Here is a 26274-nt window from a genome sequence, read left to right as displayed (position 1 = left end):
GCCTCCATGGCTTCAAGAGGGGCCGTAGCTGGAATTAAGGGCCTAGGTTATGTGGTTCCTCTTCATCCGGTAACATTTCTACTGAATTATGTAGAAGGATCAATATGGAAAGTACATAAGGAAATGATCTCTCAATCTGTTAGCAGTTGCCAGAATTTGATACGGTGGCAAATGGAGAATGGCAACAGTCCCAATGGTCAAAGAACGGCACAATAAAATGTGGGGCTATACAATAATGGCAAAATTAACTTATTATATAAGGTTTAAGGAATACAATTATAGACAAAATATTTGCAGGTTAAGATAGAAGAAATTTGTGGATTATTGTAGGCTATACTGAGTATTTCTAAGTGTTACTGATTCTCAATGTTCTGAGGAGGAGGAGGACAATTGCAGATTTTTTTTGTTTAATCTGCCTTTTTGTGTGTTAATATGTATGGAAGATTAAATATTGAATAAAATACTTAAAACTGGAAAAAAATGCCTATATGTTTACCACTAATGGGGGGGGGGTACAATTTGGAGGCTAATGATAATCAGGATCTTGAAAAATATCCTGAATAAAATCCCTGTGGAGCAGAATGAGCGCCGTACTGCCATATGCCTATCGCCATTTACACAACAAGCTTTCCTGAACTTCAAGGGCACTCATTCAGCAAACCCATTCTCAGCGCCCCCTGCCATCTTACCCAGGATCTATGCAGTCTTGTATATCTGCCACCCAGGAGTGTTTCTGCAACGAATCAATCGTTTCCAAGATATACTCAGCACCGTTTTCTACCTGGATGAAAAAAAAATACAAGGGGGGGGGGAAGGCCATTCTTTGTGGTAGCTTAAAACAAAAAGACATCCTTCATCTCTCCACATTCCCACACACATGTGCAAAGACTCAACGGGATCCAGGATTCACCCTTAGAAAAGTGCGAAGTAATAAAATGATTCCTCAGATCAAGAAAATAGTGCCTTTCTCCCACCAGCTAGCACCTGGAGTCTCACACGTCCTTTATTATTGGAGGTGCATGTCTGCATCATGCAATTCTAACACACAGTTTCATTGTGTGCATTTCTCTCTCTACTATACGGCTGAGAAAAGGGCAGATGTTCAGGTGTGTGGCCCAGAGGGGAGGCTTTGCTTTGAGCAGAGCAGCATGTCCCTGAAGAGAAAGACATGTGGGTGAGGGAAGGGACGGCATCCCCCCCCCAAAAAAAATGAAGGGCTGAAACCTGGGTAGGAGAGGGAAGGGGTCGGGGGTCTGCCTAAAGTGTGGTGAAGCAAACTTGGTTTGACTCCCCAACTTCCTCCATCCTAGCCTAGAAGGTGCAGAGATAAATGGCTTCCCTACAGATGCACAAAAGAACAGTGAGAGACAAAACTGGAGGAGCGAAAGGAACATGGGAGCATTGTATAGAGAGGCATTTTACAGATTAATAGGACCCTTAGCATGAGCTACACGGCAAAGCAGGCAGAGGACAGAGACAGCTCCCTGCCACCTTAGAATGGGGTACAGGTGGATAGTTAGAGATGAACCTGGGGTAAAGTGGAAGGGTTTAGTGATGTAGAGACAAGTTACTCAGGCCGTCTTGAATCTCCAGCACTCGCAGTTGAAACAGAGAGAGGGAAACTGAAGCAGAGAGAGCAGGGATGGCAAGTGAGCAGGAGGACACCCCTTAATTTTTAAAAATTGCTGCTTTTGCCCATATTTTGACAATCTTCTTTGTATATACAGTGGTACCTTGGTTGTCAAACAGCTTGGCTCCCAAATAATTGTCTCCCCAACGCCGGAAACCCGGAAGTGAGTGTTCCAGTTTGCAAACATTTTTTGGAAGCCGAACGTCAGATGTGGCTTCTGATTGAGTGCAGGAAGCTCCTGCAGCCAATCAGAAGCTGCGCCTTAATTTTCAAACGGTTCCACGAGTCGAACGGACTCCTGGAACGGATTAGGTTCAACAACCAAGGTACCAATCTCTCTCTCTCTCTCTCTCTCTCTCTCTCTCTCTCTCTCTCTCTCTCTCTCTGTGTGTGTGTGTGTGTGTATAAAAGGTTTGGTGTTACTGGTATTTTTAATGCATTTTTAATTAATTTTCAATATTAATATAATACTAACCATAAAAAGAAATAAACAATGGAAGAGACAATAGACATTTTAAGCACAGTATGTGCAAGCAGGTGGCACTGCGGCTTAAACCACAGAGCCTAGGGCTTGCTGATCAGAAGGTCGGCGGTTCGAATCCCTGCAATGGGGTGAGCTCCCGTTGTTCGGTCCTTGCTCCTGCCAACCTAGCAGTTCGAAAGCATGTCAAGTGCAAGTAGATAAACAGTGGGAAGGTAAACGGCGTTTCCGTGTGCTGCTCTGGTTCGCCACAAGTGGCATTGCCATGCTGGCCACATGACCTGGAAGCTGTACGCCAGCTCCCTCGGCCAACAATGCGAGATGAGCGCCACAACCCCAGAGTCGGTCACGACTGGACATAGTGGTCCCTTTACCTTTACCTTTTTATGTGCAAGCATAGGTGTAAGGATCGTGTGGTGGCTGCTCACGAGTAACGACACCGGACTCCAACCTGGCTTTTTACAGGTTTATTGTGCATACTATATACAGTGCAGAGCTAAAAGTTCATGTCTGTCTCAGTCACTAGCAGAATCTGGGAGTGGCCCCTTTCGGTTCACCCCAGCATAAGAACTTGGGCACCCCCAGCCTCCGCCTCCCCTTTTGCGTTTCACTCCCCTGCACAATTGGGGCGACAGAAGTAGCATCTCAATCTCTGAGCCCTCCGTGTGAAGGTGGTGTGAGGGCTCCAAGCCAGCATCCTCAAGCCCTCTCCCCTTCGCGCTGACCAACACCCTCTCTTCCCCACTGGAGGTGTTGCTGCTTTCCCTGCTGGAAGAGGAGGGGCTGTGGATCCCTGTATCCTGATCTCCCTTCCACCTCCTCCCGTGGACCCTGAGGGAGCCCCCTGACAATAGGGATTATATCTGACAGCAAAAGCAAAACGGAAAGAAAAAAACCCACTAGACAAGAGTACAGTGGTAGGATGAGATTTATGAGGATAATAAAATCTTAATATCTGGAAATATGGTCTGACCCCCAAAGGAAGATGGTCATTTAGTGGATGGCTAGTACAGGTTGGGTTGTTGTTGTTGTTTAGTCGTTTAGTCGTGTCCGACTCTTCGTGACCCCATGGACCATAGCACGCCAGGCACTCCTGTCTTGCACTGCCTCCCGCAGTTTGGTCAAACTCATGTTCGTAGCTTCGAGAACACTGTCCATCCATCTTGTCCTCTGTCGTCCCCTTCTCCTAGTGCCCTCAATCTTTCCCAACATCAGGGTCTTTTCCAAGGATTCTTCTCGTCTCATGAGGTGGCCAAAGTATTGGAGCCTCAGCTTCACGATCTGTCCTTCCAGGGAGCACTCAGGGCTGATTTCCTTAAGAATGGATAGGTTTGATCTTCTTGCAGTCCATGGGACTCTCAAGAGTCTCCTCCAGCACCATAATTCAAAAGCATCAATTCTTCGGCGATCAGCCTTCTTTATGGTCCAGCTCTCACTTCCATACATCACTACTGGGAAAACCATAGCTTTAACTATACGGACCTTTGTCGGCAAGGTGATGTCTCTGCTTTTTAAGATGCTGTCTAGGTTTGTCATTGCTTTTCTCCCAAGAAGCAGGCGTCTTTTAATTTCATGACTGCTGTCACCATCTGCAGTGATCAAGGAGCCCAAGAAAGTAAAATCTCTCACTGCCTCCATTTCTTCCCCTTCTATTTGCCAGGAGGTGATGGGACCAGTGGCCATGATCTTGGTTTTTTTGATGTTGAGCTTCAGACCATATTTTGCGCTCTCCTCTTTCACCCTCATTAAAAGGTTCTTTAATTCCTCCTCGCGAAAGGAAAGTCCGATGCTGTAAAGAAAAATATTGCATAGGAACCTGGAATGTAAGAACCATGAGTGGAGGTGAGCTGGATGTGGTCAAAAATGAGATGACAGGTTGGGTTAGAAAGGTTAAAAGAGACCAAGTTTCCTCAAATCTATCCTTTTTCTTTTGCTCCGGCTAAGCTTGTTCTTTTGGGTCAATTTCTCTCACACAGCCAATTTCCAAACTTTACACCACCAACAATCTTCTAATGTAAAAATAGAGGAGTGGTTCCAATGATGAGCAATTTCTATTTTGGCTGCTGCTAAAAGCAACAAAATTACTTGATTCATGTCCTCAGGAAAAAAAGAAAGCAGAGTTGAGACTGGGGTTCTAAGGAATAACCTGAGAGGCAACAGAAGAATGGGGGGCGGGCAACAGAAGAATGGGGGGCGGGGAACCCTCATCCAAAAAGTGTGTACCATGGAGCAAGTCCACCACATGTGAAAAGAAGTACCCAACCTTAGACGACCTCTCCAACACTTGCTGGAAGACCCTGGGTCCATGTGAGCCAATTTCACATGAGTAAAATAGCACCCCAGCAACACTTTTATCATAGATCCCTTAACTTAAAATAACCTTGATAGGGGTTTCTGCCACAGCACTTTGCAAAGACTTATCACTGATAGTCCCAAGTCACCTTCCCAAAAAGCTTTTAAACTCACATTAGATTTCATGACCGCAAACCTTTATAAATGATACGATTCCACCCATGAGATTTCCCCCAGAAATATCTAAGTTTTCAAAGAATGCCAACTATCTCAATGAATCCCCTGTATGAACTATATGTCTAGTAGACAAGCGAATTTGAACTAGCTGGAACCATGAAGGTGTCACACCCTCCGGTTTTTCAAAAAGCTGGGGTGCGCTCGACGGAGCTCCTTCAATAAACAGATCACCAAGTCTAAAAATACCCTTGGATTCCCAGCCCCTAAATTGTGCACATTTATCAGAATCTTTAAAACATAAATGCTGTGTTAAGGGAATTGAAGGTGTTTACTGGTATTTTTAATGAATATTTTATACTGTTCTCTGTAAACTGCTTTGAGGTTTTTGCCCATTTCGTGGTATATAAATCTTTTCATAAACCGTTAAAAATAATAACAATGCAAAGACCAACCACGTCACGTCTTGTTTTGGCTTTGAATTTTAACTGATGCAAAGGCAATAATTCACCAATGATTGTTGCTGGGCAGGGGCAGGAAGAGAGAAGAGTAAATTTAGCCAGTAAGATGCCCCACCTTATCTCCAGGCCTCTCTACGTCCCATCCTCATCCCATGAATGCTCTCTATATATTCCGGAAGCTGGAAAATTAATTTGGATTGGGGTGGGGGGTGGGAGGACCTCCAATAAAAACCAGGAAAAAAAACAAACTCCATTCCCCCAAATCCATTTGTGCAAACACAAAGCAAATGTCAACGTTTTTGTTCATCACAAAAGTGCCTTTTGTCCCCCCTGACAGAGAGCTTGGATGGAAGTTTGCATAAGTTCGATTTGCCAAGGAACTGCTCATGCAGCAGCTAGGCCGGTCTCCATGACAACCCGGCCTGCCCGTAGGGCATCGTTTCATCCCTGAGTTGGCTCTTCAAAAAAGAGAGCCCAGCGCTTACAGGGAGGCAGGCAGTGCAATTTTAATGAAAGGGTAAAAAAAAAAAAAGGAGCGCTCATCACACAAGGAAGGTAGAAGGGTGAAAACTGCAAAATGCTTTGAAATAGTGTGCATCCGCCTCTCATTTTTGCAACAGGCTTTCAAAAATGGAGGAGGAGTGTGAGACAGGCTTGGAGATTCTGGATTTGAATCATGTTCAATGGACTGCTGACTGCAAATAAAGAAAGTAGGCACCAGTGGCTGATGTGACAAACAGGAGGCTACCACAGGGGCTTCTCTACCTAAGGTGCCTTACCTTCAGCACAAAGGTGTTGTCCTTGTCTGGCATCTCCAAGGGCATAGTCGTGCGCACCTCGATAATGGCCGACAGAGGGATGCTGACCTTCGCTTTGGAAGCCTGGAAGTCAAAAGAGAAAGGGAGTTTTTTAAAAAAGAAGAAGTGTATGACAATTGTTTTAGAAATAATAGTTTTCCTCAGGAGATAGCAGAGGGTTGTTCACAGGAAGGAAGGCTGTTCACATGAAGGCAACGTTATTAAAAATGCGGTTTCCCTAATCTTCTCCAGCGACGCCAGAATCTTTTAATTAAAAGTACAGCACCCACTGGGAAATAGAAGGAGGAATAGGGAACGTTTCATTTACATATTTTCACACACTGCTGTGTTCCAACATCAGCAATAATTTTACATTTCTAAACTTCATCTTCTTCTTTTTTTAAAAAAGTCATTGAACAGATAAACAGAATTTAACTATTGAAAAACTCCCATTAATGAAAAAAAAGGTAAAAGAAGCCACAAAGAGCTAAGGAAGGGCAAAAGATTGTAAGAGGAAAGATAAAAGGCTTTACACACACACACACACACAGAGAGAGAGAGAGAGAGAGAGAGAGAGAGAGAGAGAGGCTGGTACAGGTAAGCTAAGATGCACTTCACCCCCCAGGAAGGTGTTCTCCTGAGTTAATCTAATCAGAATGAGTGATCTGCTTCAGTCAGCTATTTTTCTCCAATCCCATTCATTTGATGGGGCTTACGCCCAGTAAACTGTATTCACAGAAAACTGAGCTCTGTTGTTGATGATGGACAGTGATAATATAATAGATTGTGATAATAAATAAATAATAATACAAGGTCCACATCCAGGACACACATTTTCAGCCCTGAAATCGTATCCTCCATGGTACCATAAATGAAATGAGTGGGTTGGTGGTTTTTGTTTTTTTGTATATCTTATTTCCAAATGCCCAACAGCAGTACTATCTTTAATTTCTTTTATAGCAGCTGCTAGCTGAAGAGGGCAACGTCTCTGAGCATGTATAAACTGCCCACACAGCAATGTTCAGTGGGCCGGCCCTACGGCCAGGCTGGGTGGCGCAGGGCACCACGGCGCCGGTCCGCCAGGGGAGTGCCACGAGCTGTGCCCGCCCGCTGGCCGGCCGGTCCGCTGTGCAGCTGCGCCCATGGCAACCGCGCTGTGCCTGCCTGCCCGCCGCGCAGCAGCAGTGCCTGTGGCAGCCATGCTGCGCCCGCCCGCCCACCACGCTGGGAAATGGGGCAGGGGGGCGCAGGAGGGATCCGTCGCACCACAGCGCCAGGGGCGTTTAAGACGGCCCTGCCCACAAGACATACAGCGCTGCTACTGTGCTACTGAAAGCAGCAACCAGACATGTCACTCCTTTTCTTTTTGCAATGTCAAGTAGAACGTTTTGTAACGCCAGGACATTTTGCATCTCCCCTGGCCAAACTGGTTCACAGTCAATTATATGCAACAGCAGTCAGGAAATAGAGAACCTAGAACCCTGGACAATATGAAATAGATATCTTCGAACTCTACAATTTTGGGATTCTGTGATTCCTCTTAATCAGGGGCACATCAATCTCATCGGCAAGTACTGTGACAAGAGCCCCCATGTGACACTTTGGCCAAGTTGCCAGAGGAAAGCTTTTGCCACCTAGAACAGAAAAATGTTTTACACCGATGCCACTGAACAATCCACTACATCTTCACCTGCTAGGTCAGAGGAAGTCACTCATTTAGTATGAAAATATTGTGAAAACTGTTTTGAAATGTCTTTCACAGGGAGATAGTATGTCTTTCTATATACATAGAAGTGTAAGGTTGTCATCGCACAGTCTTCATAGGAGCCGCATCACAATCCTGGATCTGCAAGAAGCCAGGACGCAGTGGAGGGTGGAGAGGTTGGTAGGGTTAGGCAGAGCCGACGAGTACCGCAAGGAGCTCCTAGTAGAAAACACTTTGCTCAATGTATTTATACTTTCAGTTGTTTCCCGCCCCCATGCTTTCTTGTGAACTGCTTGAGTGTAGCAGCAGCAGCAGCAGCAGCAGCAGCAACAACAACAACAACAACAACAACTTATTATTTACACCCTGCCCATCTGGCAGGGTTTCCCCAGCCACTTTGGGCAGCTCCCAACAGAATATTAAAAACACGATAAAGCATCAAACATTAAAAACTTCCTTAAACAGGGTTGCCTTCAGATGTCTTCTAAAAGTCAGGTAATGGTGTATTTCCTTGACATCTGATGGGAGGGTGTTCCACAGGGAGGGCACCACTACCGAGAAGGCCGTCTGCCTGGTTCCCTGTAACCTCACTTCTCGCAGGGAGGGAACCGCCAGAAGGCCCTCCTTGGATCTGGAACTCAGTGTACTGGGCCGATGCCATTTAGGGCTTTAAAGGTCAGCACCAACACTTTGAATTGTACTCAGAAACGTACTGGGAGCCAGTGTAGGTCTTTCAGGACTGGTGTTATGTGGTCTCGACGGCCACTCCCAGTCAGCAGTCTAGCTGCCGCATTCTGCATTACAGTAGTTGTAGTTTCCAGGTCACCTTCAAAGGTAGCCTCACATAGAGTGCATTGCAGTAGTCCAAGTGGGAGATAACCAAAGCATGCACCACTCTGGTGGGTAGGTAGGTTTCAGCATAAGCATCAAAGTAGTAGGAAAACAAAAGTAACAGAGTTTTTAGGGGAAAGGGCTCCCAGTTTAGCAAAGTGTGTGTGTGAGGAGGGGTGCGTGCGTGCATGCACGTGAAAGAGGGAATGGGGCTTCAGTCCAAACTTCTCTTTTCTTAGGGATAAATTAAGCACTGGCCCAGAGAGCTGCTTTAAGCAACCTGTCCACGACCTCCTCCTTGGGGATGGGAGAAAGTTTAGAAGGGAATGAATGGAAACAAGATCTCTTGCTTGTTTGGCAACACCCGGAGAGCAGGCACCATAAAAGGGTTTCACCGAAATGGGATTTTCCATGCGCCCTTGTCCGGTCCCCCCTGGAGAGTGACAAATTCCCTCCGGCTCAATTTACAGAGACCGCCGTGGTGAGCGAGGGAAGGTTTCGTGCAAGGCTATGCTTGAACCCAGAGCAGGCACACAGGCTGCAAGCATGAAACAGCGTACGGCTGCTGTCTGTTTCACACCCAGCTGTCACAACAGCTGGTCTAGCAAGAAATCCAGAGAATGGCCAAAAAGGAAACACGCTCCACAAATCAGCAGCAAATAAGCCGCTGCGGTCACAGAGCGGTTTCTCTATACCAAGAGAAACTGCAGGGTGTGTGGAAAGGCACCGGAAGGCTATAGGGGCATAGGAAGCTTCCTTATACAGAATTAGATCAAGGGTCTGTCTAGCTCTGCATTGCATAGCCCTGGTCTACTCCAACGGTCAGCAGCTCCCCAGAGTTTCCAGACAGGGATCTCTCACACAGCAGCTCTCTCCACTTGGGAGATGCCATCGGGGATCGAACTTGGGTCCTTTCTGCATGCAAAGCATCGCTCCATTACTGAGCTGTAACCCTTCTCCAACAACAACAGAATTCAGCTCCCCTGAAAATCCTAACTTTTGTTTTCCTTTTTTTAAAAAAGCAAGCTGCTAGCCCCTATTGTTTCTGTTATTTTTATCATTGCTTAGATTTGCCTCCCACATGTTTAAGGCCACACTGGAATTCCCTGGGCAGCTCTCTGGCTAAAAATATATACAGTACTTGAACATGTGGGCAACAGATGCCTACTGAAATCACAGAAGCCAGAGGGATTGGCCAAACAACATTTGCACAGGGTCCAAGGCCTCCTGCCTGGGGACACCCAAGGAAGGCATCCTTACGCACCATGGTGCCCAGACTAGAGTGTGCCAGACTAGATTCAGACCTGCTTAGCTTGTAGTGCTACAAGAAACTGGACCTCCTTTCGCAAGTCACATAGCATGACTGTGCTGACTGAGACTCTTGGGAGTTGTAGTCCAAAACTGGAAGGCACCAGGTTATTGTGTAGGCGGAAGGGGAAACTTTTAGGCATATATAACTGAGCAATTGTGAGAGAAAATGACATCTGGAAACAAGCTACAAAGGGGGGGGGAGGCATGAACAAGCTTCTTATCTACTGCCGCTTCCCAGACTTTTAAAGAGAGACAATCAATTAAGGATAATAAAGTGTGTGTGTGTGTGTGTGTGCGCGCACACACACACACACAAGATGTGGAAAAAATAAGACAGGAAAGGATTCAACAAAAGACAAAGCACCAGCCTGGCTGGCAGTAATTCCTTTTGCTTTTACATGCAGCCTTTTAGGAAGGAAATGTGCCCCGGATACTCAAGGGAGCAACCGGCTCAATACTCCAGTAAAAGGATCTCCAGCCCTGGAAGAGACTGTGGCCTGGGACCTTGCAGAACCACGGCCTTCTGAGCCAACAACACTGGCCAAGGGCCTGACTCAGTATACAGGATTATGTATTATTTATCGATTTCATTAGGGTTCTTCTGTTCCATCCTTCATCCCAAAAGGAGCCCAGAGTGGCAAAGAGCATCAACAAAACAATAGAATGTGAACGAAAAATAATACAAAGCTATGCAGCGCTTAGTTAAACTATGGAAATCAGTCCCACAGCAGGCAGTGATGGCCACCAACCTGGATGGATTTTTAAAAAGGATTGGACAAATTCATGGAGGAGAAGGCTGTCAATGGCCTGCTAGCCACAATGGCTATGCTCTGCCTCCATGGTCAGTCATTCCATCGGGCTGTGGGAGAGATGACAAAAGGGGCTTGTTCCATGAGCTCAGCTGAAAAGCCAGCTCTATCAGGCACTTCCTTCCCCCAAGCTGTTTCTATGCCAGCTGGTCATTGTAAGAACTACTATTTAAAATTGGCACCCAAGTAACCTTACTGTATGCTTGTGAAACATGGACCACTTATAAGTGCCATCTCCAACTCCTCGAAAGATTCCATCAACAGTGTCTTCGAAAATTTTTACACATCACTTGGGAAGACAGGTGATCTAATGTCAAGTGTACTGGAAGAAACAAAGATCACCAATGTTGAAGTAATGATTCTTCGACATCAACTTCGTTGGACTGGTCATATTGTTCGGATGCCTAATTATCGTCTTCCAAAGCAACTACTCTATTCCAAACTTAAAAATGGAAAGCATAATGCTGGTGGTCAACAAAAGAGGTTTAAAGACTCTCTCAAGGCAAATCTAAAGAAATGTTGTATAAACACTGACGATTGGGAAACACTGGCCTGTGAGCGCTCCAAGTGGAGAACAGCCTTTAGCAAAGGTGTCATGGGCTTTGAAGAAACTCGATCTCAGGACGCAAGGGAGAAACATGCTAAGAGGAAGGCATGCTTGGCAAACCCTCACCATGATCAACTCCCACCCAGAAACCTATGTCCCCAATGTGGAAGGGTGTGTGGATCCAGAATTGGCCTCCGCAGTCACTTATGGACTCACTGTTAAAAGCATGTTCATGGAAGTCAATCTTACTCGACTATGAGTGATTGCCACAGAAGAAGACTCAGATACACTACAATCCATTTCACTGGAAGTGGACTACAGAATGACGATTCCTGAAGTGGCCTTCTTAGGGGGAAAAGTTCACTTTGAGTGCAGAGGAAACATTCAGCTTTCCCTTCCCAATCTCTGTCCTCTGGTTAGCTGGCTTCTCTGCACCCGCAACCTAACGCTCACCCCATTGAAATAAAAGCAAACAAACCAACCCAACACATGCATATGAAAGACAGGTTTTAGCTACGGAAGTCCTTACCTTGGGAGGAACGAAAAACTCGAGAAGGAACTTTTCTCCCTCCAGCTTCACAGCTTTCCTTAGCAACAACCGGCACTTTTGCCACTGAGAGCTCCCCACACAGTTCGTATCGTCAGCGACCATGTAGCGGAGGGTCCCTTCCCTCTGAATGTCCAGCAGATCCACCTTGGAAGACTGCCCCTTCGAAAGGCGCAGCTTGTGGGTCCATTTCTCCCTGGAATCGCCATGCTCCTTGTTCCCGGGAGGGCAGTGTTCCCTGTCGGACCGCCTGCTTTGCGTGGCTTCTGCACCGGGCTCCGGAGAAGACCTCCTGTGCCACATCTCCTTCATGCCATCCACCACGCACAAGCTCATATTCCTCAGGGAAAAGCCTTTCTTGAACTTCGGCTTGGAGGTGGAGTGGACGGAGACATCCTCCGAACTCCGGGATTGGCCGTAGGAGGAGACCTTGCGGGCCTGGACCTGCTGCGATTGGCTCAGGTACCTGCCGGAGGAGACGGGGTTGTCCATGCTGTCGAGGGACTCCGTAGAGGCCTGCTCCTTCCTTGGCAGGAGGTCCTGTCCGTAAGGCATGTGGCAGTTTTGAAGCCCGACAAATGGCACGATGTTGTATTTGGTGGGGGAATTGGAAACGAACACCCTGTTGACTTCCAAGCTGAAGATGTCCAAGAAGTTGGCGGCAAAGTGGTGGGAGAAGGAGGTCTCTGCCCCGGGGGTGTCGTAGTGTGGATTCTCCTTCAGGAACTGGCAGAACTTTTGAGCAAAGTCCACTGCAGCAGCCTGGGCGTGCAGCTCACAGAATTCCCTCCAGTCGGGAAGCTGGGAGGGAGGATCTTGACAAAAGGCATCACCATTCATGACTGGTCCATTCCACCTGCTGGCAAACTGCCCAAAGGCAAGAAAGAGACAGTAAGAGATGGGCAGTCCTGTTCCAACACCCACACAGCCACCCGCTTAGAGCTATAGCAGGGAGGCAGAACTTTTTTTTTAGCCCGAGGGCCACATTCTGGACTGCCTTCTAAGGGCCATATGGCATTCATGTGGCAAAAACTGGAAGAAGAATGATTATGAATGCTATCTTTTGTGCAGTAGGCTAGCTTTGTCACAGTGATGCATCCCTCTTTATCCCCCACACCCAGGCATGCAAAGAGTATTGTCATTATTCACTGTTACCTGCATTTATTAGTCGCTTTATACAGTAAAAATTCTCAAAGCAACTTGACAAGGTAAAAATGCAACACATAAAAAGCTATTTAAAACCGGTAGGTGGGTGTGTGGGGAATCAGAGCGAGGAACAATATAGAACCTATAAAATGCTCATACAGCAACTTATTAATATGAACAAGTGTGGCCCACTCCACCAAGAGGTGAGAATCACCGTAAGAGACAACATTATTTAGCTAGGCGCCTAAAGATGGACAAGGATGGCACCAGGCATGTCTCCCTTGGGAGAGCCTTCTACAGATGAGGGGGCCACCACTGAAAAGGCCCATTCCCTTCACACTCCCTCAGGTAGAACACACAGAGAAGGACATCTGATGAAGATCACAGGGGCTGGTTCATATGGGGAAAGGCAGTCTTTGACGTAATGCAGTCCTGAGCTGTATAGAACTCTAAACATAAATATAAGCACTTTTAAATTGAGACCTACCCTGACCTCTGGCTTCATCTTCCAAAAGAAAGTAGGAGCCGGTGCCCAACTCTCCTTTCTGGGTGGTGTAGAATTGACCCCCTTTTCCAGCTGTATATTTAAGAGACTTCTTTGGGATTGGATCCAGGGCACAGTGAGTGGTCCCTAGGTTGGCCCAAGGCAGGGCAAGCTGATTCAGGACCCCTGGAATTGAGGCCATGGGTTGGTTGGGTGGGTGGTGTCCCCACCCCTAGTATTGTCTCTAGTCCACAAAAAGTTATGCCATAATAAATTTGCTAAGATACTGTATGATTTACTTTGTGCTACTTTATTTCATGTGTTACTTTGGGGAAGAAGTGGGGCCCTATTTTGGGAATGATACCCACAGAAATCCGGCCTTGACTCATGGGCACCCTAGATGAGTACAACGCGGTTACACAGTGAGCAGGCCACTCTACTCAGATGGGGAGACTCTGCCGTCACCTGTCCTTTGCTGTATAATGGTCAGAACAGACACTCGGAATTTCAAGAGAGTTTCCAGGTCACGTTAACTTTTGATGTAGCTCTCCCAAGATCAGAAATAGATCAGCAACACCTGTAAGGGTGACTCCCTACAGGGAGCCAGCCCCCATCATCCTAACGTCCACTTCGCCAAGCACAGGGAGCAGCAGTGGGTCTGAAGCAGCCAGGGGGGAAGAGAGAGACCCGGAGGGAGAGAGAAGCCAGCGTGCGGAACAATGGGAAAGCTCAGGGGAGGAGAGATATAGGCAAGGGCTCAAGGATGTTGGAGAGCCTTTACACCGCTTTGACCAGGAGAAGGCTGAGAGGGCATCGCTCCTTCCGGCGCAAGAGTTGAGGAGAGCACCACGACGCAGGTCAAGGGGGAGGCGTTTTGGGGTGCCCAGACTACTTTGCTGGCGTAGGAACAGACATACACCATTGCCGGATTCTGGTTCGGACTGAGAGGTCATGTTTTAAGCTATCTCTGCACTGTAAATACTATGCACAATAGAAGTCTTTAAAGACAAACTGGGCCCAAGCGGAGTTACTCTAGAGTAGCCACGACGACCCTCTGACACTACCCTTCCTTGGGAAGTGGTTAACTCAGTTTGGCTGAAGAGACTCTGGAAAGGAAGGTTTGTGGACAGCTTTGCTAATGGGCCATGGGGCGGACAGAATCTCCTGCTCAGTGGGAAGCTCTTGGCAGTGATCTGGAAAGCCACTGGTTGGCATCGGTTTGAGGTTGATCCGCCGTAAAGCAACAGAGAAACCCCAAACATTTTATTATGGCTTGGAGTGCCTTGGAATAACCAGTAAGTGCCAGAAATAAATCATTGGGAGTAACTAGTCGGCAATGAGAAGGACTCTGAGCAAAAGATGTCCAGAAACATCAGTTGTATGCTGGAACAGACAGCGGAGACCTCTTGGTTCAATGCTGAGGCTTCAGACACACATTCACCTCTCCACAATGCTGGAAGGGGAAGGCAGGCAAGTGTGAGTCACACAGGCTCCCCAACTGTCACTGTTTACCAGGAACAGCCCTCTATTTTGCGCAATCTGTTCCTGTTTTCTGCAACAACACCCCTGTTCTTGCCTTTTGGAAATGCCTTATTAATCGATTTGGTTGGCCAGGCTTGCTACATCCGATTTCCTTCAGGGGTTCTGGCCGCCTCTCCCCCCCCCCCCCCGCCTCTGCATCTCTGTTTCGCTCACTTGAAATATTTACAGGATGCTCTTCAGCAAATGTTCTTGGAGCAGCTCATGACAAAACAATAAAAGTCACAGTTTAAAAACAAGTCAACGGATTTACAATAAAACAAGACAAAGCAGAGCAATAAAGTAAGATCAGAGTGCCAGCATGAACCCTCAAGCACATAAAACAGCCTGAAATGAAATGAAAGAAAATGTTTTCACCTGGCACCTAAACCAAAGATAGAACTAGTAGATGTTTCGGGGGAGAAGGTATTCCCAAGATAGAGGGGAACAGCAGAAGAGGGTTAAACTCTGGTGCCACCCACCTCACATACACTGGCAGAACCAAGAGCTGGATTACAGAGACTTATTATTATTATTATTATTATTATTATTATTATTATTATTAACATTTGCATACCACCCTTCCTTCATAGATCTCAGGGCAGTTCACAATATAAAAAGCATGATTGAGGAAGATATACACTGAATCAAATAAACACTATAAGGCCATGTTAAAAGATATTGTTCAAATTGAAGAACGGTGCTGAATTTGGGGGTCACTTTCCTCTCGCAAATGCTAATTCGCTAAGCCAGAAAACAACTCTTAGGTGAGCGGAAGAGGCTATCCACTGGGGCAGAGGTGGGTAGCAACTGGACAGGTTCATACAAGGAAAGCCAACCCCTCAGGTAACCTTCGGTTGCAAAAGCTCTAAGAGAGGTGAGGGGGAATACATCCCTTGTGTAAATGCACAAAAAATGAGCATTAAGCCAGTGTAACAGTTATAGAGTGTTGGACTAGGACCTTGAAGATCAGGGTTCAAATCCCACCTGCCCAACTCAGCCATGAAGTTCACTGGGCGACCCTTAGGCAGTCACCAACTCTCAGCTTAACATACCTCAAAGGGTTGTTGTAAGGATAATACGGTGAGCGAGAGAGTCATGTACACCGCCATCACCCTTAGCTCTTTGGAGGAAAGGCACACTATCAAAGCAATAAACAAAAACTTTATTGGTGCATTATGTGTGTGAAGAGGGCAATAGCAGCGAAGGTGCTGGAGAACTTCAGGCACCGGCGCTGTGGCTTTTCAAGTCTCTCTCTGTCCCCGGGGACTCTCCCCAAGCCACCCTCCCCCAGCATGGCTTTGAGAAGCGTCTCCACCCCCATCGCTCAGCCCAGACACTGAGGTCCAGCTCCAAGGGTCTTCTGGAGGCTCCCCCACTGCAAGAAGTGAAGTTACAGGGAACCAGGCAGAGGGCCTTCTTGGTGGCGGCGCCCTCCCTGTGGAATGCCCTCCCATTAGATGTCAAGGAAATGAACAACTATCTGGTTTTTAGAAGACATCTGAAGGCAGGGAGATTTTTAATGCTTGAAGTTTCATTATGTTTTATATGTGCTGTAAGCTGCCCAGAGTGGCTGGGGAAACCCAGCCAGATAGGTGGGGTATAAATAATAAAATTATTATTATTATGCCTGGAATATGCCTCTAGCTTTCCAAATCTGGTGTGGGGAACCTAAGGCCCTCCAGATATTGCTGAACTACAACTCCCATTCTCCCTGGCTACTTACCACGCTTGCTTGCTTGCTTGCTTGCTTGCTTGCTTGCTTGCTTGCTTGCTATTTAAGGTTTTAACTGAGGTTAAAGCCTTTGCCTGTCAGCTTATTCCTGTTGGCAAATCAAGGCAGCTATTTTTTAAGAAACCCAACAAAAGTATTATGTTGGAGAATCTCATGTGATGCATGCCCCCACTGGTGAAAAGGTGTGCATCTCCTCATAATTGTCAGACAACTCATACAGTGGTACCTCTGGTTATGAACTTAATTCGTTCCGGAAGTCCGTTCTTAACCCGAGGTACCACTTTAGCTAATGGGGCCTCCTGTTGCCGCCACATGATTTCTGTTCTCATCCTGAGGTAAAATTCTTAACCTGAGGTACTACTTCCAGGTTAGCGTAGTCTGTTTTAAACCCAAGGTGTTTGTAACCTGAGGTACCACTGTAATGTTGTCAGAAGTGCGGGTTGTTTTTTTCAAAAGCCTTTTCAAGTTCCACGGGTTTAATAAAAAGGAGTCAGGCTGTTTCAAATGCCCAGCTGTCCTTGCCATAAACTATTTTTAATAAAGAGACGCTTGAGTATTCCAAGATGTGGCAAACGATAAATAATGCAGAGCGCGCAAATTCAAGCCCTGGCTATGTCAGTGACTCCAGAGAGGAGAGTCCTCAGAAAGGCAGAAGTTGCGAGAGGCATCAAAGGGCAGGTCTGATTGGGCCCAACCACACGCAGTTGCATGGATCTTTCAGGGGCAACCTTGCAAACTTCGTTTATGTAGCACCACCGAAGTGCATGGTCCTTGACCACATAAGAAGACCCTGTTGGATAACACCAACAACCCATCTAGTCCAGCCTCCTGTTCTTACAGTGGCCAACCAGGTGCCTGTAGGAAGCTTGCAGGCAGAGCATGTTCCTGTCCTGCAGTTTCTAGCAGCTGGTGTTGCTTGGAAGGCTTATTTTTGCTGCTTCTAACTTCGGAGACAGTGCACAAGCACAGTGGCTAGTCAGTACTGATAGCCTCCTCCTCCTCCTCCTCCTCCTCCTCCTCCTCCTCCTCCTCCTCCTCCTCCTCCTCCTCCTCCATTAATTCATCTAATCTAATCCTCTTTTAAAGGCATCTAAGTTGGGGGCCATCTGTGCTTCCTGTGGGAGGGAGTTCCACAATTTAACTCTGTGGTGCGGGAAGAAGTCTTTTATCTGTCCTGAACCTTCCAGCGTTCAGCTGCATTGAATGTCCATGGGTTCTAGCGTTAGGAGAGAAGAAGAAAAAGCTTTCCTCTATTCACTCTCTCTGTGCCATGAATAATTTCATACACCTCTACAATGTCACCATTTCCTCCAAACTAAGAAGTCCAAAATGATGCCACCCTTCCTCATAGAGGAGTCCGCATTAACCCCCTGGGTCATTTTGGTTGCTTTTGTTTTAAACCTTTCCAGAACAGCACACAGTATTCCAAGTAGTCGGGCCATAGATTTGTATAATGGCGTTTTCGCTGTATCAGCAGTTTTCAATTCCTTTCCGAATGATCTGTAGCATGGAATTTGCCTTTTTCACACCTGCCGTGCATTGGGTCAAACATGTCTCACGTGCAATCTCCCTGCCTGCAATGAGCATCCATGAACAATTTAGATTTACCGTAATTGAGGGAGGAGACAATTTGCCTGTACACATGACATTAGAGTTGTACGCAAACATGCGCATTCCTTTTTCCAGGGGTCAATGCTAACTTGAGTGCTGGAACAGAAAATGCTTTCAAATGCCATCATCATTAATGCACAGAGCTCTCCAGAAAGCTTTTTTTTAAAAAAAAAAAATGCAAAGATTGAAGCATCAGCAATGGGGGGGGGGACATGAACTCTCTCTCTCCCTCTTTGACCGGGGATAACCTTTCGAGCTGACCAGGCAAAAAACAGGCACTGAAATCCACGAGACAAAAATCTAGGTAAAAGCGTGTAGTGAGGGGAGGAAGGAGGAGGTCCATTCAAGGTTCGGCTAACAAATTTACAAAGAGCCTGGTGAGGAAGGGAATTCAGAGTGGCATTGACATTTTGCTGATGCAAAGCAGAAGCAACCTCCAGGGCTCCTTCACTGCCTTTTCTACCTGCCTCCGCCATCATACAGATATGGATGTGTTTTGACAAGTTACCCAATACGACCGTGAATGCTGCTAAATTGCAACTCTCGTCAACCCCAGCAAGCACAGCCAATGGCCAGGGATGATGGGAGTTGTAGCTCGGCTGACTCAAATGCATTTTGGGGGGAAGAGGGGTCAGTCTGGATGAAACCTTAGGGACCTTCCACACACCTGCTGCCATGAGTGCTGGAAGGAAGACTGCTCCCTGCTGCAAGGCCCATTTCCACCTGGCCTAGGGGGCAAAGCCCAGACTCACCTTGAACAGCTAAAAGAGGCTCCTGGGAGACCGCAGGGACATTGCTGGAACAATCCTTGGGTTGGGTCAACTGGCTAAAATGTTTTACAATGTTTTAAATTGTTATAATTTTGGTTCCTCTGTTATGTTTTTGTCGGGTTGGTGTTGGTTAAATGTTTAGTTGGGGTTGGTGGTCATTTTAATTTGGGTATAATTGTAAACTGTTTATTGTTGTTGTTATTATTGTTATTATTGGTTTTCATTGGCTTACTGGTAAATACCCAACCTCCCCCATTTATCTTTAAAAAAATGAAATCATTTAAAAATAGTAACTGACCACTCCCATAGGTCCCTGCTATGATGTGAAAAGATATTTGTTGACCACTCCAAAACAACCCCCAACTATAATTAAATAATAATAGTAATCATAATAATAAAGTTGGCCACACCCACTCTGACACATGGCCCTCAGAGAGTCAACTGTGGGTCAATGCAGCCCTCACCCGGAAAAAAGCAAGCCACCCTTTTCCTAGGAGACCCCTTGGTAAATTAACAGCAGGTTTCAGCTCGGCATACTCCCACCCACCACCCAATTGCTGTTCCACACCTCTTTCTACTCCTGGAACTAAGCGAGAGTGACAGCTGAACTCTTCCTTGTCAGGCAGATTTTCCATCAGACAAGACACAGCTAGCCAACCAGTTCACAAGGCGTTGAGAGATCAGCTCTTCCTTCTGCATTAATACACAGAAGGTCTTCCCATCCTTCCCCGATTCCTCTCCTTCAGATAACCGCGTTGTACTCAGATATTGCTGACGTGATGGATGGGATTCACTCATCCATTAGAAGCTCAGCTGGTTGACCCCAGGGTCAACCAGCTGAAAACACCCAACAGATAACACATACCCTTTCCTTACGGATGTTTTTCAGCGAACTAAGAAACTTCAGGTGTACCTTGAAAGTTGAACGGAATCCATTCGACTTCCAAAACCAAAGCATGGCTTGTGATTGGCTACAGGAAGCTCCTGCAGCCAACCGGTAGCCCCGTCGGACATTCGGCTTCCAAAAATAGTTCACAAACCAAAACAGTCACTTCCGGGTTTGCTGTGTACGGTCGAGAACTAAGCTGTTCGAAAACCAAGGTATGACTATATTTTAACCAAAGGTGAGCCGTTCGGGTCAAGAAAATAAATAGAGCAAATGTTAGCACCTTTGTAACCTCAAAGCTGGACTACTGTTGTATGCCTCACACAGGGCAGCCCTGGTGACTATTTGCTAGAGATCAAGGGTGCTGCCCCAGTTCCAACATGGATTGGTTGACTCATATAGGGGGGCCATGCACCCTACTTTGCAGAGTAAACCTGCCCTGTTTGGAGAGCTACCCGGTCCAAGTCTGGTTTAAAGGTACAGAACCCTAGGAAGGGAGAGCAGGTGAAGCCTTTAAGATCGACAGCCATTTGCACCTAGACCAGGCATCCCCAAACTCGGCCCTCCAGATGTTTTGGGACTACAGTTCCTATCATCCCTGACCACTGGTCCTGTTAGGGATGATGGGAGTTGTAGTCCCAAAACATCTGGAGGGCCAAGTTTGGGGATGCCTGACCTAGACAGCAGACAGCAAACCAGCCACAGCAAGCACATTGGGCTTATATCCACACAAATAATATATCCTGTATCTCCAATTAAGTTACAAGAATTATTTCTAAATTCGCACCTATACATAAAATTAACCTAGCACAAATTATATGCAAACTTGTTCCCTTTTGCCTATTTTAATCGAAGCCTAAGTGGCTGGAAATGACTAAAAAAAACCAGCCTCATACGTACAGCAACAACCACAGATGTCACAGTGATATTTCCTGCATCAAGCATGCATTGTTTTATTCAGTACTTTTATTTTTAAAAGGACACTCAAGGCGATGTATGAAGCTTTTAAAAAAAGACTTAAAAGACTGACCCAAAGAAGCCAACCATAATCTGTAAAATATGCTTTTACCTTCAATACAGTGCATCCGGTTTATGGGGGCCAAGGGAGGTGGGAAGATTTGGCCACCCCAGTAGTCTAGCTATATCTAAGTCTGGAGTAAATTACGGGAAGTGACACCTCTCTCTCAAACCACTTCCTCAAATCCTTTGTTTGCTCCCTTCCCTCCAAGTAACCAAAACTTTCCCCCATGAAGCCTTTGGAAAAACTGCTTAGTCCTCTATTCCTCCTGAAACTAAGCCCTGGTACTGTATGTGTAACTGAACAAAACGCATCTCCACCCTCCCACCTGGTTCACTCTTGCCTTCATCTTCTTCTTCCCCTCTTCTCTATGCCAAATTTTAGATTGTAAGCACCTTGGAGCAGAGAACTAGCATTCTGGTTGTTACTCTAAAGCACCACGCACATTGATCGCACTATATAAAAAATAAAGCCATAGGCTTTATTATCATCATTTATTAAACTTATACCCTGCCCTCCCCCCCAAAAAAAATGGAGCCCAGGGTGGCAAATAAGTTACATGCAATAAGACAACAAAGACATCTTTAAAATAACCCCAGTACAGATGGAGACTGGGAAATATCTTTACTTAAAAGGAACATCTTCAGTTGGCGGCCAAAATACAACAAAGGACAGCGCCTGTCTTATATTCAAGGGGAGGGAATTCCCAAGGGGAAGTGGTGCAGAACTATAGGCCCAATTCCTACATTGTATGGAACAGGCTTCCAGAAAAATTGCTATACACAGGAGGCCCTCACCTGCTGAATGCAGTGTTCGACTGGGTGTAGTGGTGAGATGATCTTTCAGGTAAGGTAAAGGGACCCCTGATCATTAGGTCCAGTCATGACCGAGTCTGGGGTTGCGGCGCTCATCTCGCATTATTGGCCGAGGGAGCCGGCGTACAGCTTCCAGGTCATATGGCCAGCATGACAAAGCTGCTTCTGGCGAACCAGAGCAGCACACAAAAATGCTGTTTATCTTCCCGTCGGAGTGGTACCTATTTATCTACTTGCACTTTGACGTGCTTTCGAACTGCTAGGTTGGCAGGAGCCGGGACCGAGCAACGGGATTTGAACCGCTGACCTTCTGATCGGCAAGTCCTAGGCTTCTGTGGTTTAACCCACAGCGCCACCTGCGTCCCAGCGCTATCCTGATCCTAAGCTGCATAGGGCTTTATACCCCAAAACCAGACCTTAGGGGACTGCTTGCTCTTTACCAATGCCACAAATTCCACCAGTTTTTTAGGAACCTGTCTGTACGGTGACTCATTAAGAGAGCTAGAAACACACACACACACACACACACACACACACACACACACACCCCTCATCTCATCTCACCTCTCCAATGTACAGGAGAGAGGTTGCATTCACATAGCAGTTTGCTCCATTTCCCCAACCATGGATTTCTACATTATATTTGAGCTTTCCCATGACGTAAAAGCCCTTTGAGAAAGCTAATGTAATATGGCACCAGTTTAGCGCTCATTTCCAGGGCTTTCCCCTCACACCTCTCAGGTGGGCGCCATTGCCATTATAAGAGAACAAGGGAGGTGTTCACAGGGAGTTCTGGCACCTCTTTTTCTATAAAAATAGCACTGGTCATTTCCATGTTATTTGATTCCAGGGAAAAAATATCTGTTTGCAGCCCACTTAATTTGGAAAGTCATGTGACTAAAGTGATGAAATCTGGAGTGGCAGACCCGCATACAGTTCTCTCCTGCTGTTTTCAGGGGGGAGCGGGGAAACACACATGTGCATTAAGGGGGGGGGAGAAGTACAGTGGACCCTCGGTTGATGAACACCTTGGTTTATGAATTTTCAGTTTACGAATGCTGCGGACCCATCTGGAACGGATTAATCCACTTTCCATTACTTTCAATGGGAAAGTTTGCTTCAGTTTATGAACAGACTTTCGGAACCAATTGTGTTCATAAACCGAGGTACCACTGTACTGACATTGTACAGTGATGTTCATTGTGGTGTCACGCCACACCCACAGATGTGATCAAACGTTAGCATGATATACCGATATGTATCAGTCAACAAGCCAGGGTTTCACAATTCAACAGGTACTGCAGTATGAAAAGTGCATTAGAAGCAGCAGCACTATAATTAGGGAAACTATTGCAATATCCCCCCAAGTCTGAGTGCACCCAGAAAGAGTGCTCAAATGACAATCATTATACGGCAAGCCTGCAGAAAGCAGAGATGAGAGGCCAAGATACAATCAACAACCTAGGGGAAGGAACACAGGGTTCCTTCAGACAACCGGTTTACTGAACATTCACCCCGATTTGCTTGCACAAAATGTTATAAGAAAAACTGCTCCTTTTCCCTTATGGGATATTCCGGAGCCTGTAAAAGTGGGTTCTCTATCGATAGGAGAAAGTAACAGAGGCCAGCCAGAGTATATTAAGAAGCAAAGTGGCTAGTAAGCCTGGTCTTTATTCAAGGAACTGTTGCAACAGGGTCCCCACTCACCACAAGCAGGAAGGAGGAGAACCCTGAACAAAGGTGTGCAAGCCCTTATACCTGTACAGACTTTTGAAATTGCCCGCCCTGTAGCCCAAGATCCCCAAACATCACACATAAATCACAGAAGGAGGCGGTCTACAGCAGACATCCTGTTTGCCAGGATACCTGATAATGGTTACTGATTGCATTACCTGTGCAGTCTGGCCTTTCTTTTGTGACGGTTAATAATACTTTAGTTCCTGAATCCAGGTCACAGGCTCACCCTATTCATGCACAAATAAGCCCTTAAGACAGGATTTGTATGTCAAAATTCAATATGAAGGCTTTCCCCATTTGCCTACCTGTCATTGGGAGGTCATTGAGGTCATTGGGAGAGTCAAAATGGCTTCAGGATTGTTCTCCCATACTATTTCAGACACATGGTTCATATATTTAGATAGGTGTGCATTTATGAATATTTATTCTATATCTGAGTCCTTAAAATTCTTATAACGAAGGATAGCGTGCACCTAGTCTTTATTGAGCATTTGTTCCAATTTGCTTGTGAGGAGGTCAGATGGCAACGAGCATCCGTCCTAGTTTGTTTGTGGGGTGTTTCTTCCCATTCACTGTTAAGTTTATTCCACGTTTTTCAGTACATTTCCCCACTGGGAAAAGTCATTTTGAAGGGGGGGGGGGAAGTGGGTTCATTCCGCGGGGGCAAACAACGCGCTTTTAATCCACTTTAACCCCACAAACCTACATTTCCAGAATTTCCAGAATGCGGCTGAGCTGCATCTCACAAAATGCTGACAGCCTGGAAACACCCACAGATAAGGGAGGATGATAACCCACCCTTGTCATGTAGATAGAGAGGAGAAAAACTCCTGCTATGGCATCACACATACATCCCTTTCATCATTATGAGGCCAACAACTGTTCAAAGGCCCTCACCGGAATCAAACTGGAAAGAGACACTTGGAGAAGCAGATCTTGATCATTAGTGAAAATGCGCTTTCTTTCATCAGCCTCTGGCATGAAAGCATCAAGGGGGGAGGCAGCCCTTTTGGGAGAGAAGGGTTTGGGGGAGAGAAAGAGAAGCTATGACCGCCTGCAGAAAAAGGGGGCTGTTGATGCTCCAGAGGGCTTTTAAATCCAGACAACGGCAATTAGGATTGCACCATTTAATGGCAAGGGTGTGTTGTTGTTGAAAGCACCTCTTTCCTCGATGAAATAAGATGCAAGCTTTACACAGAGATGGTTAATGAACCAGAAGAAGAGATAACCATGGGTTGTGATTTAAAGCCCCTCCCTCCTGAGTTGCTGCAAAGAAGGGCTGTTTGTAAGTTTCCATCATAGGGCCAGGGAAGGGAAGCCTGTGTTCTCCCCACAGATGCTGAACCCCAACTTCCATCAGCCATAGAAGTCAGCACAGTCAAAGGTCAGGGATGATCCCTCTTGTAAGTTGTAAGGGATGCAGTTTCTGTCAGGCTAAAGCTTGCAAGTTGCATGCATACTTACTCTCTCTCTCTCTCTCTCTCTCTCTCTCTCTCTCTCTCTCTCTCTCTCTCTCTCTCTCTCTCTCTCTCTCTCTCTCTAGCGGTTACTCATGCTCACCTGGAGATTCAACCCCTCTCCCTGCCACCAGAAGGGGGCAAAGCACATCTGGAGTCTTCAGGCCAGCTTAGAGGTCTGGCAGTCGGGGATCCTCTTGCTACCCGTTCACCATCCCTCACTTGCCAAGCCAAATAAGAATGGCATGAAGAGTAAAATCCAGATTTTAGACGTGCAAAGAGGGGAGGACAAACAGAGAGAGAGAGGAAGAGAACGGAAGCCAAAAGGGTCTTTCTGAGAAGCCCCTTCTGCTGAAGCAAGGCCCCGGGCAAAATGACCCCGTTGCTATAGCTCTTGAGGCCTTTGGCTGAAACTTGCAAGGCTGCCTTTTCACACTGCCATCTGCAATCCCTCACTTGCCAAGCCAAATAAGAATGGCATGAAGAGTAAAATCCAGATTTTAGACGTGCAAAGAGGGGAGGACAAACAGAGAGAGAGAGGAAGAGAACGGAAGCCAAAAGGGTCTTTCTGAGAAGCCCCTTCTGCTGAAGCAAGGCCCCGGGCAAAATGACCCCGTTGCTATAGCTCTTGAGGCCTTTGGCTGAAACTTGCAAGGCTGCCTTTTCACACTGCCATCTGCAATCTGTCTCCAGTCAAGCAAACAGACATCTCTCTGTTTTGTACCAAGCTGGCTAGGCAAGCGCCACCCCCACCCCCCGGGGCTGGGTGTCCCAAGCTCTGATTGATAATAACTTTGCTGTGCAAGCCTCCCTTTCACGGAACAACTTCCTAAAGTTGGGGGATTTTTTGAAACCACCAACACCTCCACCCACCTGCATAACAAGGCACAGAAACTGTCATTTTGTTTTTCAGAAAATTTCAACTCACAAAGAGCTGTCTCTCTACAGTAGGGCTGAGGAAACTTTTCTCAGCTAGAGGGCCACATACCCTGTTGGGCGACCTTCTGAGGGCCACATACTAGGGGTGGAGCAACTTGTGCAAATTTTACCTTTGTACACAAACACACCTCTCAGAGCTGGAGGACACTTTCCAGGCAGGTAAAAACACGCAAGGCAGGTTCAAGGCAGGCTTCAGTGATGGGTGCCGCCTAGGAAGAGTTCCGAGGGCCATTTGGAGAGAACTGGAGGTCTGCATTTTCCCCCTTGACCTGAGATTTCCCAACTTTGTTGCAAAGTAACAGAGCAGCAAACATCCCTGCCTTGGGGAGGAAATTGGATGACACACAACTGAAGTGTTATTAGCAATCAGAGATGTGGTGCAGTTGGTGTGTTTTTAGCTCAGCGAATTATGGATTGTCCAGCCAGTTGGGGGAGGGGAAGAAATGAGCCGTTCATGTCAACCACTTACTGGGCTAATGCAACAACAGTATATAATCCCAGCCATCGACTGACATTTTCATTAGCGAGCATGGAGGCGGAGTGGTGGGAGAAAAGAGGAAGAAGACCCCAATG

General features: G+C 46.5%; 1 protein-coding gene across 1 annotated transcript in view; it reads right to left on the bottom strand.

Annotated features, from left to right (window-relative positions):
* Positions 1-26274, bottom strand: part of SH2B2 (SH2B adaptor protein 2) — a 46674-nt gene that overhangs the window by 9182 nt on the left and 11218 nt on the right. The window contains exons 2-4 of the mRNA XM_035139936.3: positions 11568-12452; positions 5818-5919; positions 690-781 (exon numbers count right to left, since the gene is read on the bottom strand). Coding sequence (XP_034995827.3) covers positions 690-781; positions 5818-5919; positions 11568-12425 — 1052 coding nt within the window. The 5' untranslated portion in view covers positions 12426-12452. The remainder of the gene's footprint in view (positions 1-689; positions 782-5817; positions 5920-11567; positions 12453-26274) is intronic.

Source organism: Zootoca vivipara, chromosome 14, assembly GCF_965207765.1.
Source record: "Zootoca vivipara chromosome 14, rZooViv2.hap1.1, whole genome shotgun sequence".
Lineage (NCBI taxonomy): Eukaryota > Metazoa > Chordata > Lepidosauria > Squamata > Lacertidae > Zootoca > Zootoca vivipara.
The sequence above is the reverse complement of the archived record's forward strand: the minus strand, read 5'-3'. Positions and strand labels throughout refer to the sequence as shown.